The following is a 17,269-nucleotide window of genomic DNA, read 5'->3' as shown; positions in this document are numbered from 1 at the left end:
GGGAAGAAAAATGGGGTCCTGACACTGATTGCAAAAAAAGCTAATGTTGATCTACTTTCCTCCACTACTGACACTAAGGGACGGTGGGTGATGACCAAGTTGTTTAAAGACGATACTGAATTCTACGTCACGAATGTATATGCTCCTAATACATGTGATCTGACGTTCTGGGCCGACCTAACCAAGCAATTAGAAACTATCCCCGACTCAGCCATACACATCCTTGCAGGGGACTTCAATCTCCCATTTGATCCCATTTTAGATAGAGACTCCAGATGCTCCTTCCGGGGTAATAGATCTCATAAGGCCTTCACTAACCTGTGTTCCCGTTTCCAGCTTGTAGATACATGGAGGTTGCAGAACCCCGATGGGAGGGATTACACCTTTTATTCTCCTCCACATGATTCATTCTCTAGGATTGATTATTTATTTATCACTAAAAATGGAATTCCCAGAATAGAAGAATCTTCCATAGAACCCAGGGTTTTATCTGACCACTCATGCATCTCCCTGTCCATATCCAACGTCAAATCGTCCACCAGACAATCAATATGGAGATTTAATGAGGAGGTCCTTGAAAAGGAGCAACATAGAGTAATGTTAGAGACCGCAATTAAAGAATATTTACAGCACAATATTAGGGGGGACACTACGGACCTGACCCGTTGGGAGGCATTGAAGAGCACGATACGAGGAGTCGTAATTAAAATAAAATCGGCTATAAACAAAAACCACAACAAGGCGCTGGAGACGCTGGAGGTTGAAATTGCGGGGTTAGAGAAGAAGCACTTGTTGGATAGGAAGGAAGAAACTATGAATAAACTGGCCAACAAAAAGTACGAGTATAACAAAATAGTGAGTGAGAGAGCAGGGATTTGGCTCAATAGGAGGAAACAATTCAAATTATGTGAATCTAATAAGGCGGGGAAGAGCCTAGCCGCATACCTTAAATTCAAAATACAGAAAACTATGATAAATTCCATCAAAGATCAGGGAGGGACTACGCATTCAGATCCGGTCAAGGTGGCGGAGGTTTTTAAAAATTTCTATGAACAGCTTTACGCCAAAAATACAGAAGTTGTTGAGCCAAACATTGCTGGCTATCTGGGGGAGTGTGATCTTCCATCCCTTTCTAATATGGAGCGCGACGAGCTTAACGCCCCCATCACGCTTCAAGAAGTTGAGTCAGGCATTAAATCATTAAAATGCGGTAAGGCACCCGGGCCGGATGGGTTCACAGCCAGATTTTATAAGAGTTTCTCCTCTCTCATCTCACAACCGCTACTGAACCTATTTCAAGAAATTAGCTCTGTAGGTGAAGTGAAGGGCACGCTATCTGAGGCCATCATTGCGGTACTTCCAAAGGAGGGGAAGGATCCAACTCTCCCAAAGAATTACAGGCCTATATCGCTTATAAATCTAGACTGCAAACTCCTAGCCACGATTTTAGCTAATCGACTTCAGTTGGTCCTGCCCAAACTGATACACGCTTCTCAAGCGGGCTTTTTGAAACACAGATTGTCAAGTGACAACACAAGAATACTAGCTCATGTGCTCGAAAAAGCAAAACTGTTATCTACTCCCACTGTCGCAATTACACTGGACGCCGAAAAGGCCTTCGATAGAGTCGATTGGACCTATCTGAATGCGGTCTTAAATAAATTCGACTTGGGCAATTCCTTCACGAAGATGGTGATGTCGCTATATTCCTGTCCCACTGCTAGAGTTAGGGCTGGAGGTTCACTCTCCTCTGCGTTTCAGTTGCACCAAGGCACTAGACAGGGATGTCCGCTCTCACCGTCACTGTTCCTTTTGGCCATTGAACCATTTCTGCACCACTTGAGAACTAATGAGAATATCGCTGGAATTCCATTTGGTGATTGTGTTATAAAACTGACCGCCTATGCGGATGATGTCCTAATTGTATCAGAAAGGGCGGAGGAGGCTATATCGGCCCTTATGACTACCATCGACGACTTTTCCAGGGTGTCAGGATACAAGTTGAATAAAGATAAAACTGAGGTTAAAATGTTGAACAACTTGGGAAACAGGGAAGTTATGGGGACTTCTGGCCTGACGTGGCAGCCAGGTTGCTTTAAATACTTAGGACTGGAATTTGACAAAGACCTAATCACGACACTGGGGGTTAATGAGGACCTAGTCTTGAAAAAAATAACTAAATTGCTGGAGGGATGGTCGCCGAAATTCCTTTCGTGGTGGGGTAGGGCGGAAACTCTGAAGATGATGGTGACTCCTCTGGTGAACTATCTGGCTAGTATGCTCCCGATGGTATTTTCGGAAGCCTTCTTAACAAAGGTAGGGAGGCTGTTTGGTGAGTTCCTGTGGCAGGGGAAGAAGCCTAGGATATCAATGAAAAAACTTCAGTTATCAAAGGGCAAAGGAGGCCTGGGTCTCCCTAGCTTCAGGGATTATCAGACGGCATTTCTCTGCAAACAAGGGGCACAGTGGTTTACTGAGGGGGCGGAGTATACTCCGCTGTGGATCGGTATCGAAAAATCCCTAATTAGGGACGCTCCTCTAGTGGCACTGCTCACAATGGACCTTTCTCACCTGCCTCATTCCAGATACATTCTACTCAACACCAGAAGAGCAATGTTGAGGCTTGATCAGACTCATAAAGTGGGGTTGCTTTGGAGGAAGTCTACCTTGATTTCCTTATGGTATAACCCATCCCTTAAGATGGGAGGGAAACCCATGCTGTGGGAGAGCTGGTCCAGAAATGGAATTAACCTAGTGCGGGATTTATTTGAGGGGGGATACCCGTTGCCTTTTTCTTCGCTTCAGACAACTCATAATCTGTCACCAATGGACTTCTATGATTTCTTGAAACTCAAGGTTGTTTTGTCTCCTCGCTCCCTCAGCGCGGCAGACCCTTGGCTTAAGACCCAGGTTCCACGATTTCTGAAATCAGGTCATTTTGTGTCCAAAATTTACAAGTTACTCTTACCTGAACCGAACAGGGCACATAAGAAAAATGAAGCTAAGTGGGAATCTGAGACAAACTCTACTGGTTTAGTATTTGACTGGGGCATGATACATACCACTGCCTTAACGAATAAGATCTCACCGATTTTAGCCCAAACCAAGTACATGCTCATTAATAGGACATACTGGACGCCAGAAAAACTCCATAAACTTAAGTTGAGGGACAGTCCACTTTGCTGGAACTGTGACGCGGAGGTGGGAGACTTAACCCATATGTTATTTGGTTGCTCCGCGCTGGGTCCGTTCTGGAGGAAAGTGTTTGACTGTATAGATCATATACTTAATTTCAGGTCTAAAAGAGAGTTTGTCTACGTGCTCCTGGGAGTGTTGGATCAGGATTTACACAATGACAATGATCGTCAGTTGTTAGATGTTCTGCTCACTTTAGCCTGCAAGGTGGTGTTGTGTAAGTGGAAGAGCGCATCTGAGGTATCATTCAGGGTTTGGCAGGAATGGCTCTCGTTTTTAAGAGGTGCGGATAATCCGGCTCTGCACTCCTCCCCGTGGCGTGCTCCCCACAAGAGGCTATGGAAGGCCCTAGACAGATCGGCATTTTCATTTGACCCACCCTGAAGGGAGGATAGGGATAGAGAAGATAGGGCTGCACACATAGGTATAGGGCAATGGCTATCAGGGCACCCTACCGCACTAGCGCGAAGGGACAATGATGCGCTGTCAGTGGTACCATGACATATTTCAGTCTTTTAGTCTTTCAGTCCTTTTATTTTTACTTAACAGCGCATGGTATCGCTAGTCCAGGAGTTAGTCGATGCTCTCGGATGTGAGGTCCTTTCGTTCTGTTCAGTTCTAATGATCTCATTGTACCGATTGTGATGACTCTGTACTCATATGTATCTGGAATGGAGGTGTACCACCTACAGAATCACCAAGCTCAGGACTAGCGCCTTGTTATGTAACGAGATTTCATGTGTCATTTATTGTATGTCTTGTCTTTTCCATGCTTTTTGTTTTTTCAATAAAAAAAATGATTTGAAATAAAAAAAAAAAAAAATAACACGCTTACAGACATTCTGTTAAGCACCTCGACCAAGCCTAACACAGGGGTTCCTGTGGATAGGAGTGTGGCACGACGCCATCACCCGGCCCCAGGCAACCCCAGTTTTCTCATGCAACACCCAACGCCTGAGAGTCTGGTGGTCCAGGCCTCTGCCTCTCCGAGCGCATTCCCTTCCGCACCTCTGGACAAAGAATCTAAAAAACTTGAGCAGTTTGGGAAAAAGATTTTCACCTCTGACTGTTTCGGGTTGCGAGCGGTGAATACTGCATGCCTGTTGGGCCGCAATTCCCACTCTTGGTGGGACACTGTAGCACAGGTGCTGCCTCAGTGTCCAGTGGAAGCTCGAGCGGTGCTCTCCCAAGCCATTACCGACTGGAGAGATGCTGCAAAATTCACTATCCGTTGTGACCTTGACACAGCCAACTCCCTCGGCAGGGCAATTTCCACAACAGTGGTGCTATGGTGTTACGCCTGGCTCAGGACAACTGGCTTTACCGGGGATGTCCAGAAAACTTTGTTGGACATGCCCTTTGATGGCACGCACCTCTTTTGTGACAAAGCAGATAGAACTTTGGAACGCTTTGAAGACTCCCGGGCTATAGCCCAGTATTTGGGTCTTACCTCCACGCGAGCTCCCTTGGGGTCTGCCTTTTCGCTCCTTTCGAGGTCAGGGACGAGGCACCCAAATGCGTTCCTTTCAGGGGCGCCGGCCTGCGCAGCCACAGTCTCAGCGCAGCCGCGGTCGGGGGGCCCGTTGAAGTGGGGCACGGGGTCAGCGGACGGGTCAGTCCACCACCGCCCCTGCTACCACTGCCTCAAAACCTTCTTAGTCTGGTGTTTCAGGCCCACCAACCACTAGTGGGCGGCAGGATTCGCCTTCACCTCCCCCACTGGTGCACCATCACTTTCGGACAGGTGGGTTCTGCAGATAGTCCGAAGGGGCTATTCCCTCACTTTTGAGATTTCCCCTCCAGCCATGCCGCCTCAGTAGCACCGCATATCGGGGGATCACTTGGCCCTTCTCCAGCAGGAAGTTGCGGCCCTCTTGGCCAAGGGGGCCATCGAGCACATTCCGACGCCAGAAGTAGGTCGTGGTTGTTACTCCCACTACTTCCTGGTTCCAAAGAAGGACAAGGGCCTGCGTGCGTCCTATCTTAGACCTCCGGAACGTCAAACGCCTCCTCCGGAAGGAGAAGTTCAAGATACTCCCGCTTGCTCAGGTCTTGTCTGCCCTAGACCCGCAATACTGGATGGTAGCGTTGGACTTGCGGAATGCTTATTATCATATCCCCATCCTGCCAGCCCACCGGCGTTACCTGCGGTTCACGGTAGGCCACAAGCACTTTCATTTCACTGTGCTCCTTTCGGCCTTACCAGCGCCTCTCGAGTGTTCACGAAAGTGATGGCTGTGGTCGCAGCTCATCTGCGCAGATCAGGGGTTTCAGTCTTCCCCTATCTGGACGACTGGCTGTAGAAGGTGGGCTCGCCCCAGGCAGTCATCTCCCTCCTCCAGACTACGGCCGACCTCCTGCATTTGCTGGGGTTTTCCGTCAATGTGACGAAGTCGCACCTGATTCCCTCTCAGAAGCTCCTCTTCATCGGAGAGGTTCTGGATACGGCGCAGTTTCGGGTTTATCCTCCCAAACAGCGAGCCCGGGACATTCGGGCTATGATTCCGATCTTTCAGCCCGGGTTCTGGGTTTCGGTCAGGAAGACCCTGAGGCTGCTGGGCCTCCTGGCCTCCTGCTGATCTATCATGCCAGATGCCATATGCGGGCTCTGCAGTGGGACCTAAAGTTCCAGTGGACGCAGCATCAGGGGAATCTGTCCGATTGCGTCCAGATCTCGGAGGAGTACTAACAGCTCCCTTTATGGTAGTGTCGGTGAGCAGTTAGGCTTATCCAGACGGTGTGTTAAGCATTTATTGTATTCACTCATTCTAGGACTGATTACACACATACTCAAAGACAGAATCCAGACCAATTGGGTAAGTTTAAAAAATGTATACTTATATTTTATTTCTAGAACCAAGCAGGTCTTGGTACAGGTAGGTAAAATGTACTTTCAATTGTAAAACGTTACACAGGAATGGCTTTGCAATTGTTACAGGTTGGTATTGTTTCAAAAGGCAGTTTAAATTGCACAGTAGTAGCTTTTGGAATACTTTTTGATGACTTTCAGATTACATCGACTACTCTGGATGGTATACCTAGATACCACACCACGGGATCTCACAATTCAAGATAAGAAAGACTTTACGGTTTAAGGTATTGTTACTTTTCTTCCATGCAAAACAGCAGTTCAGCACTTAATACATTTTTGTATCAAAAGCTCATACCAGTGGTTCCTGTGAGAAAAAACTGGCTATCGGTTTAACAGGTAAGTAAACCTCTTTCCAGTGGGAGTTTTGGGGGTTTGGACCAAGGTTCCCCAAGGTCTAGGTAGGCAATCCGGTTACACCACTAGTGGCACTGTGGCTACCGGATGCAGAGTGCAGGTGCCCAGTGTTAGCAAATGGGGCTAAGGGGGCCTTCGGTAAGGGACTGCTTCGAAGCAGGCCACTTGGGTGTGGAAGCAAAGGTTCTGGGGTTGAGGTCAGCAATGAAGGGGCCAACAATCGGCACAGGTGCTGCACCACCAGCAGCACATGGTCGGCCGGGTGCAGTGTGTCAAGAAGATGTCAGGGACCCTGTGGTTTCCAATGAGGACCTTTGTTTCGGCAAAGTTCCTGCAGGCTTATGCAGGGAGACTTCCTGAAGACGACCACCGGCTGGAGAGGCAAGTTGTGTTCTTGGGGGATGCCTGGACACATTCGGTTGGGTCAACCAGGGCTGCGGGGCGTCGGGTGCATGGGTGTGTTTGGGTGTCGGGACTTCTTACCCGCTCCGGTCGCTGTTGGGGGGACCCTTCAGGTTGAGGCTGCAGGTGAGGTCCTGGATCACCAGGTCCCAGGTCAGGCTAGCTGAAGAGACCGCCTCATGATGTTGGGCCACTTGATCTCGGGCCATGGGCATAGGGTGCAGTGGTACAGAATTGCGGAGCCGCCTGTATTCGGGTTTTGTGGGTGAGTCTTCACTTGAGCAAATCCGGTCCTCACGGAAGACCGAGTCTGTTAGATGAGTGCAGGGCAGGTCCTCCGGGCTCTGGGGGTTGCTGGCTGCTGGACTTAGCAGGGCTCTAGCTGTAGACCGGTTAAAGGCGGAACAGGTGGGTAGGGCTGGGGCCAAAGCAGTAGGTGTCCTCTTCTTCCTGTGTCGGCTCGTCGGTCCTTTTTCTTTCCTCCTCGAATCTAAGAAGGCAAGGTTCAGGGTTGCCCCTGTATACTCAATTTAGTGGTGTTAAAGGGGTGTGCAGGTCGGACCAATGGGTCCCTTCCTTCGGGTGGGTACAACCCCTATCATGCCATCCTGCAGTAGGAGGGGGCTTGAGCCTCTCCCTAATTGGCTAGGTTCCCTCATCTTCATGATGGAGGGAACTGATATGCATGCTTCACCTTGCCTTCCCCACCTGAAGGATGGGGTTGGTAAAGGTGGGCACACCCCACCTCCTAGCTTAATTTTTTCCTGCTGATTCTCCGTCCCAAAGTGGGGGGCAGAACCGGTGGGGGCTTGGTACTGGGGGCAGCAAACGGCAGGGACAGCTTACAAAGCCACTATACCTTTGAAGCTTCCCCTTCGTGAACCCAGACCATCCTGGGGGAGGAGGCATGACACCTCTGCCCATTGATGGGCTTCGTTTCTGGACCCAGAGAGTGGAGGCTCTCTACCTATGGGTCCAGAAACCCGTCTGGTGGTGGGAAATGGCTGGCAGCCATTCAAGAACAACACCAGGGCCGGTTGACGTACAGGGAGCATCTCTACGATGCCATCAGAGTGAATTTTGCATTAAATCCTACACTGGCATCAGTGTGGGTTTAATTTGCTGACAGGTTTGCTGCTAAACTTTCTAGATTTTAGTAAATCCATTTTGGGGCTGTGGAGCTCGTAATGACAAACACCCAGATCATATACTCTTTATGGCTTTACTATACTTACAATGTCTAAGAATGGACTTAAACGCTGTAGGGCTACAGGGCTACCGCCACTGTACCCTGATCTGAGGGTTAGTTCACCCAGCTAGAGGGGTAACTTACCTAGGCCTCAGGCAGTGGGTTGAAGGCATTGTCCACAGGAATGTGTGCCATGTTTACTCTTCACTTTGCTCTGCATCAAAAGACGCAGCCTGCAATGGCAGGGTGTGGTTGCCAAGGTACAGGGCCTCTAACAGTGGCACATTAGGTGCTGCTGCCCTTAGAGGCCGTCTCTGGCCACAGTGCCCTTGGTACCCATACCTTTTACAAGGGGTTTACCTGTAACCAGAGATGTGCCAATTGTGGGTACAAAGGTACCGTTTTGGGAAAGAACAAAGGCCCTGGGACATCAACTCAGGTTGCATCAGATGTCAGGCAAATGTGGGGGTGAACCATGCAAAAAGGGGCACTTTGCTACTGCCTGACGGAGGTAGGATTTGCCATACCCTCTTCTGCAGACAGTCCATCATGTCGGACAGGTGGGGTCTGCAGATTGTCCAAAGGGGCTACTCCCTCCTCTTCAAGACTACCCTTCCCTCTATGCCAACCCTCCTACAATGATATGTTGAAGGATCATTGGACGCTTCTCTACGAGGAAATTACTGTTCTTTTGGCCAAGAGGGCCATAGAGAGGGTCCCAATGCCAGAAGTATGACGTGACTGTTATTCCCGCTACTGTCTGGTGCCCAGAAAGGACAAAGGCCTGCGTTCTATCCTAGACTTCCGGACCCTCAACAACTTCTTTCGGAGGGAAAATTTCAAAATGCTCACTTTGGCTTAGGTCCTTTCTTCCCTTGATCCAGGAGACTGGATGATAGCGCTGGACTTGCAGGATGCCTATTTCCATATCCCCATTCTAGAAGGCTGACTTAGTATATGGTGCTCACTTATGTAAGTGTTGCACCCTGCTCTAATCCAGGCATCCCTTATGGTGATTTTACTGGTCTTAAACAACCTTAGAAAGCTCTCTTACATGGTAGCTGTGGAGAGCAGCCTTCAGGCTTACTCCAGAAGGAGTGTAAAGCAGCGTGTTTAACAGTACTTAATCTTATTTTATGGTTTAAGTGAAAAAGAACCACACAGGGTAGTTATAAAAGTATGTATTCTATTCTTAACACTTAATACATTGTTAGTATCTCCTTACCGGAGATACAAATACAATACACACAATACTTAGGAAATAGAACATGTAAGTAGCACAAATACACAGTGGTCCCCAGGGGAAGACCAAACCATATACTAAAATAGTGGAATGCGTATGGTCCCCAGGGGAAGACCAAACCATATACTAAAATAGTGGAATGCGTAGCCACGACCAAAGACGAGACTGGGCCCAGAAAACGCACAAGTGTTGGGGACCGAAGGAACCACCCAAGGTAAGCACCCAGGAACCCCACGGAGGCCGTGTGCAGAGCATGAACACGACAGCGTGATTAACACAGGTCAATGGGTATGTCGCGGTTGCAGTTTTCAAGTAAAAGGACCTTTCCCAGCTGACCGTGAAAAAGCCCCATGGAGGATGAAAGGCTGAAGAGTCAATCCACCCGTGGATTCCCCAGGAACCAGGATACCTACACCAGGGAACCCAGGTGCATAGGTGTCAAGTGACGTCAGAAACCGCCGTAGACCACAATGGAGGACTTCAGGAAAGATGGCGCTGGAGAAGAAGATGTAGGAGTTTGGTGGAACCCAAAGATGGATTCAAGAGGTGGGAAGAATCTGCAAGCAGAGGGGACAGAGTCTATGCCACTCAGGAGTGACCAGGAGGCACGGAAGACGAATACCCACCGATGTCGGTAGATTCAAGGGAGTGGACTGTGCCCTTAAAGTTGCATTTGTGCATACCAGGCGATGCTGTGGAAGACCAGGAACCATTCACGATCTCTCCCACTTTGGATGTCAAGAGCCAAGGGATTAGTGTGCAGCAGGGGCACCTACAAGCCTTGGCCACGCAACCAACGTAGTTGAAGAAAAAGGTGCAGGGTCGGGCCCAGCAAGGTCCAAGTGACCACGAGCAGGTAAGTCATAGTAGGCCCTGAGCAAGTGGGGAGCTCACTGGAGCCAAAGAAGACCCTCGAGAGGACCCACAGGCCGGAGGCACAGGAGTCGCAATAGGACATCGAGCATCTCATCAAACGATGAAGGCCCACGGTGCTGAGGATTCTTTGCAGGCAAAGATCTTTGCTGCAGGAGATGCTTGAGACTGGAACTTCTTGGAGCCCGAACATCTCTGTAGGAGAGAGTCAACAAGCCTTGGCAACGGCAAGACGAAGGCAGTACACATGGGTTCTGTTCCGGCGAGGTATACATTGCCTCACATTTGGTGAGAAGACAATGCAGGCCTTGAGGGAGTTGCAGAAACACCACCTGTGTTGCTGAGCCTTTCAGAGTTCGTGAGAGCCCAGGATCATTAGACCGGTCAGCTGCGTTGCAGTGCCTGCAGAAGCAGGTGAGTGATTCTCCTCCAAGGGAGTTTCCTTTGGGTGTCTTGGATGTCCACAGGCCTTGTGAAGAACCTGTATGGAGTAGCAGGAGTATTCCCAGTTGCAGTCTCAGTTTCCAACGCGAAGGCCAGCGAGGTCCAGAGTGCCCAGACCATTGAGGTTAAAGTGGTATAGGATCTGAATGTTATCCCATGACGAATCTAGGGACCCACCCACAGGTAAGCCATTAACTACCCTAACGAAAGGGTTGGGACGATTCAGGGGTCCCTCCCAGAGGAGAGGCTGGACAGTGGGGAGGATACTCATGTCTTTTGTCCAGTTTTGCGCCAGAGTGGGAGCCAACAGCTCCCTGAACTGGTCTAAACTGGAATATGCAATGTGGGCACCAACTGTGCCTTTCAAGCAGTCTCAGTGGCACTGGCAAGCACCCCCACACTGTCCTAATACACTAAATCCTGTCTGGGAGGTGGTCACACCTCCCTGTGACAGGATACTTATTGTCCTGCCTTCCTCTGCTCAAGCTTGGCTCAGCAGCAGGAGGGCAGAATCGTGTCTGGTCGGCAGCAGCCATAGTTTGCTGTCTAGGTCTAGAACACTGGTACTGGGAGCACTGAGGTCCTCCCGGAGGAGTTTTACAGTGCATGGAATCATACCTCCCACACCGTTTACAGTGTGAGGTATGATTCCAACATGTTTTATACCAAAGACGACAGGGTTTGTTACACCCAGTTTAGAGATAGTCATTGTGTAATGACGCAAGGCCACTCTATGTATCTTAATGGCTGCTGCACTTACAACAAGGGAGAGTGGACTCCGCAGGTTGTAGGGATGTCCTGCTCACGCAGGAGCACCCTCACACTTAGAAGTGAGCACCCTGCCATCAGGGTTGAAAGGCCTAGGGGTGACTTATAGGTTTTAAGTACAGTGACCTCAGATATAAGAAAGCTAGCACCAGGCTACACATGCTGCAATGGCAGGCCTGTAGCCACAATGTAAGTGGTTTCCCATGGGTGGCATAATGCATGCTTCAGCCTATGAGAGACCCTGATCTCCCTATGCCCGGAGTACCTTAGTACCATATACTAGACACTTATCAGGGTACACCAGTAGCCAATCCTGAGGGCACCTAAGTACTCACCATGTCCAATTTAGGAAGGAAGCACAGAGACTGGGGTCCTGATTAGCTGGATCCCAGTCAGACTAGTCAGTAAAACATAATGACACCAGCAAAAAGTGTGGTTGACCATGAAAGCGGATCCTACCTTCCTACATCCGTCCAGCCTGCTCACAGATGTTACTTATGGCTCATGGTGGGCCACAAGCACTTTCAGTTCACCGTGCTCCCCGATGGCCTTACCAGTGCCCCAAGGTGTTCACAAAAGTGATGGCGGTGGTCGCAGCTTATCTGCGCAGATCAGGGCGTCTTGACGACTGGCTGTTGAAGGCGGGCTTGCCCCAAGTTGTCGTCTCCCATCTCCAGACTATGGTGGACCTCCTGCACTCGCTGGGTTTCACTATCAACGTTACAAAGTCACACCTCTCAAATGCTCCCTTTCATCGGAGCAACTCTGGACACAGTGCAGTTTCGGGCTTATACTCCCAAGCAGCGAGTACGGGATATTCAGGCTATGACACCGATGTTTCAGCCTCTATCCTGGATATCGGTGAGAATGTCCCTGAGGCTGCTGGGCCTCATGGCCTCCTGCATCCTGCCGGTGGTTCATGCCAGATGGTATATGCAGGCTCTGCAGTGGGACCTGAAGTTCCAGTTGGCGCAGCATCAGGGGAATCTTTCCGACTATGTCCAGATCTCAGAGGGAACTCAGCTCAGACTGCAGTGGTGGCTAACAAACCAGGATTGGGTCAGAGGGACATCATTCTCCCTTCCCCAACCAGATCTGACAGTTGTGACTGATACGTCACTCCTGGAATGGGTCAGCCATCTGGGAGAGGCGGAGATGATATGCGTCTGGTCTCCGGCGGAGTCCAGCCTCCACATTAAACTTATGGAGCTCTGGGTGGTCAGATTGGCACTGAAGGCATTACTTCCTATACCCCTTCTGCCCAGAGTGCTCAAGTTTTCCGGATCCTGTCTGACACCTGGGGATATTCTAAGGTAAGGAATCTATCACTAACTAATGTCTCTTACAGATATATTGTTACACAAGTCAGTAACTTGTGCTTCATGTCCTATGAAACTATCATAAAGCAAATATAATATGCTGTACATGTGCAGTTCAGTGCTAAATACAGCAATCACTTGTTTATAAATGAAATTGTGCACTCAGATACATTAATATATTAAAAGCAATGTGGATGCATAAACAGAAAAACAAAAACATTACTTCAGTATACTCTAGACACTCAGTCCTTTTATGGACAAAAGTATTATTTGCTGACACACAACCCAAAGAATTAAACCAACCACAGCATGTTGAAATAGAAGGAAGCCTAACAATCCATATACTTCCTGAGATGTCTTGTCCCTTTCCTAGTGTACAAGCACCCACTTAAGAAATTATTCTGACTTTCTATCATGCACATCTTCTGGAAGGGCAGCTTCGTTTGGCACTGCACCCTGGCCACAGTTTGGTCCGAATGTATTGTATGCGTTGTATAAATAAAACTCGGATGGCTGCTTATTAGAGAATTCTCTGTTTCGAGAACTAGCTCGCCGATCCTCTGTTGTGTACGTTCAAGTACATTTCCATTCCACGCTCTATTTATCCTGCCATCCTCTCTCGTAGGGTCAGAGGGTTGGTTCTCAAAGTCAAACTAACACCAACGTCCTCATTCTTTGGAGCTTTGCTATTAACAACATGAACACTTATTTACACCCATTCCAGATTGTGCTGCTTTGAGAACATCTCCCCCGAAGAAAGTGCAGGCGTTTCGTATGAGACTTCCCATAGCTCGTTCTTATAGGTTCTTGCTGTAACTTTAAAATACAGTTAACTCATTATTATCTCACTCATGACGTTGTATTCCTTGTGTTTTGGGGATCTAAATGTATACTAATCCTAGTTCCCATTACCATAATCGCTACTCTTAATGTTTCAAATACAAACAAAAGAAACAACCCAACCCACCGAGTATCCCCTCCGTACCCTGTGGCCCCCTTGAACAGAATCTGACACATGTAAAAGGCTACATTCAACAAACATATGAACAAGATTAGCATGGTCTATGTTACAGCGTGTGCAGTGAAAATTAGATCAACAGTTCCATGGATCTAGTTGTCTTGTGGTATAATAAGGATCATGTACACATTTAAAATGTTGCATTTAAAGTTTAGAAGAATTAATCAAGTGATAATCTCTCCTCATACCCATACCAGTTTGCTCACTGATCATTATATGAGTGTTTAGGTTATCACCTCTCAGCTGACTATTACAAATTCTCATTATTGTATCTATACATTTTCATATTTGTTTGCTCATATGTTTACGATCACGATTAAGCACTGAAGAGGGATGTCCAATAAGCAAATGTAGTGAGGCTAAATTTTGAATGAAAAATCCATAAGTTTTAATATTTATTAAAGCCTGTTCTTAGAATGTTAGAGCTGCGCTGAAGCTCACCAAGAGAAAAGCCCAGCTTTGTGATAAAATTGGCAACCTGTTAAATAGAGGACTTTTTCCAACAAATTGAAGCAAAATCTCTAAAGAATTTCTGGAAACAAGGCAGTATTCTCTACAGTGGTTTTTGTGATTTTTGAAATCCCATTTACTTTGGCAGCTCCATTGATAGATTGGAAAAATAACGAGAGAGGGTGCAAACATTCTTGACTGAAAAATACTTTCCTCATTCGGCAAAACGATATGTAGTCAAAAAAGGAACTTAACCTTTGATTGGACCCATGGCTCTAATTATGTACAATATATTCTTATGCCCTGGTATTTAAAAGTAATTCTAGTCCATTACAGAGGAGTGGGATCGGTAATTCCCAATGCGATTTCTGATATCTGGTGTAAAGTAAAGAGACAACATCTATCCCAAAGCACCCTGAAACCTGCAGCTGACAACCAGTACCATCATAGAGAAATGCTGAGGGGAATCATGTATAACCAACATATCATCTGCATACAGGGATCTCATAGATAGAATCCCTGGTTGTTTGTTGTATTTTTGATCACAATAAGTCTACAATGGCGTGCTAGGGATTGGTATTGAATACAGTTTTTAAAATTGTGTATTTTCACATTTATTTAACTGATAAACACATACTCTTACGTTGATGCCTAACATGTTTTAGCAAATGAACCGGCGAAATATAATATAACAATGCACCCACAGGTAAATATTAGCATTACACTACAAATGTAAGTTGAGATATTCCGTTATTTTAGGAAATTTAATCCTGTTTTTTAACTCCCCATGTTTTTTATCTGCTCAACTATTGGCCTGGAATTTATGAAAGAAAGCACGGAAAATCTCCTAAAAGAAGTTCAATATCCTGTATTTTTGTGCTTTTAAAAATAAATGCAGACAGAAAACACATTGTTTTCTCTCTGTTTTTATCTGTACAAATCAGTAAAAACGGGAAACTGGAAAACATGAATTGTAAAAAGCTAAAAACATGGAGCCTAGTTGGGAATTAATTCTTGTAAGATTTTAAAGCGCAGAATTTGTTTTGTTCATACCCATGCGCCTGATCTCTCAAATCTGCTGATAAGTAACGGGCAGTTCAGTAAGTCTGCTTGTGCCTGCTAGAGAACATTTAAACCAGCTTCACATAGGTCATTGCAGTTCTTAATTGATACCTTTTATTTATTGACTGATTGACTAATTAAGGCTAGTTAGATACAGTGTCTTAAATAAATAAACCTGTTACGGATCAGTTTCAATTTTCAGAGTATAAGTTTAATGTTCATGTTACTGCCTTTTTCTTTAACGTAACTATTTTAATTCCAAGTGGTGAATCAACTGTGCTGAGCTTTGTTAGCTGGTTGACATTAAGTGCCACAGAGCAGTCCAGCCTGAGGGGTGCATCTTCTGAGAACCTGGAAGCAAAACGGTTGGCCTTGGACTGTATTAAGGTAATTATGCATGTTGTGTAAAGCATGATAAAGTGAAAACAAAATGGGTTGTGCGTCTGGTAATGAAAATGTTAAACATTTCAGCCATTCTCAGTTTTAAACTTTTAACTTAATTGCCAAAGCAAGTAGGTCTGGTTATTTTAAAATGAAGTTTTTATATGGTTGTATTGTTGGGTGAATGCGAAAATGAGTCAATGGTTAGATACATGACTGAGTTAATGAATAATTAAATGTTAAGATTGTGCATGTATACATAGATAGATGAGTGCATTGGAGCAGCCAGAAAGCATATTGCCTCCCAAGGAGGAATTGTCTTGGTTGTGACTTTTTAAAAGTGAAATGGGAGTAATGGCTATCTGTTGGAACATGGTATAGCAAGATTATAGCCACCCAGAGATTCCAACAACATAATTTCTAGACTTTTGAACTGAACTATTTCTGGCCAATTGCATTGGCATATACACCTTCTGTGGGTCAGTGTTATTTTGTCTTCAAGCTCTAGGCAGTGACAGATATGGATGCCACTTCCTTCAGTCTGGATAATACCTTAAAAGATTCCTAGCATGCCATCTCATTTGAATAGTAAGTGCTTAATAGTTTGTTTTTAACCATCAGGGAACATCTCTTCCGGTCTCAATGCTGCTATAAAAACCTGCACAGTCTAGCCTGTTGTGAGGTTTTCAATTTAGAACATACATAGAGACTTCCATTCCATTCTTACATACGCACATAAAAGATCTGAATGTAATGCATACTCTTTGTCCCTAAGTGTGTTCTCTGTATTTGGACATAATAATGTCTCTCATTGGCTTTTATAATTAATGTATGGAGGCAATTGATATCTCTTATGGTTCTTTCTACCTGAAGTTTTTTCACCTCTTGAATCACCTCCAGGCACCAGATTGGATCTTGAAAATTTGAAAGGCTAGGCAAACCCCTGTCATGTCATGGAGCTGTCTATGAAACCACACTGGCACTCTGCTCTCCTTGAAATATTTTCCTTAAAAATGTTGTGTACTGGAAGTGTGTCTTACCTGAAGATTTCATGTTTTAAGTAGTGTTGTTCCATCAACAGACAGATGGTGAGCTCAGATCCCTGTGACGCTTGTCTCGTGTTCTCGAAACACAAACACGACTTCCACACCATGGTGACATACAGCCTTTTTTAAAAACATTTTATTTCCTTTAATGCGCATCTGTATTATTCGGTTATGTATCTAGTACTGGCCATTACATTAAGACATATTTTCTTGGACTTTCCTTACATATTACATGATGCTTGTGTCAATTCATCTACTTAAGTGGTCCTGTACATTCTGTCTTAATCCCCCCAACTCCCCGCTCCCACGCCCTCACTGCAAGTCGTCAGATTATCTCATTCTCGCTAAGCAGTCACACCTTGTGTTGTGTATTGTGTGGTTTCCCCTTTTTCGGATATTACTCCCAGTCTTGTACCTTTCTATGTTTCCTGTGGTTCCTGTTATCCTAAGGGTTTGCTTCTTCGGGGTCCTGCTCTAGTGCTCCTTCCTGGTTATGTCTTATGGGGCTTCCCTGTCGTTAGGATAATGTTGAGGTGGTGGATCCGGATCCCTGGTCTATGCGTCTCATCTGCTTTACTAGTGCCTCCGATGCCCTGGCTCTCTCACGTTTAACCAGGTCCCGTCTTGCATTCCTAAGTAGGATTCTGCCCTCG

General features: G+C 46.5%; 1 protein-coding gene across 5 annotated transcripts in view; it reads left to right on the top strand.

Annotated features, from left to right (window-relative positions):
• GBF1 (golgi brefeldin A resistant guanine nucleotide exchange factor 1) overlaps positions 1 to 17,269 on the top strand; it is a 2,300,480-nt gene that overhangs the window by 1,563,167 nt on the left and 720,044 nt on the right. For all 5 annotated transcript variants that reach the window (XM_085603553.1, XM_085603551.1, XM_085603552.1 and 2 more), the window contains one exon: positions 15,453 to 15,576. In XM_085603553.1, the coding sequence (XP_085459679.1) occupies positions 15,453 to 15,576 (124 nt within the window). The remainder of the gene's footprint in view (positions 1 to 15,452; positions 15,577 to 17,269) is intronic.

The sequence above is a fragment of the Triturus cristatus genome, chromosome 1_2 (assembly GCF_964204655.1).
Source record: "Triturus cristatus chromosome 1_2, aTriCri1.1, whole genome shotgun sequence".
In the NCBI taxonomy this organism is placed as follows: Eukaryota; Metazoa; Chordata; class Amphibia; order Caudata; family Salamandridae; genus Triturus; species Triturus cristatus.
The sequence above is the reverse complement of the archived record's forward strand: the minus strand, read 5'-3'. Positions and strand labels throughout refer to the sequence as shown.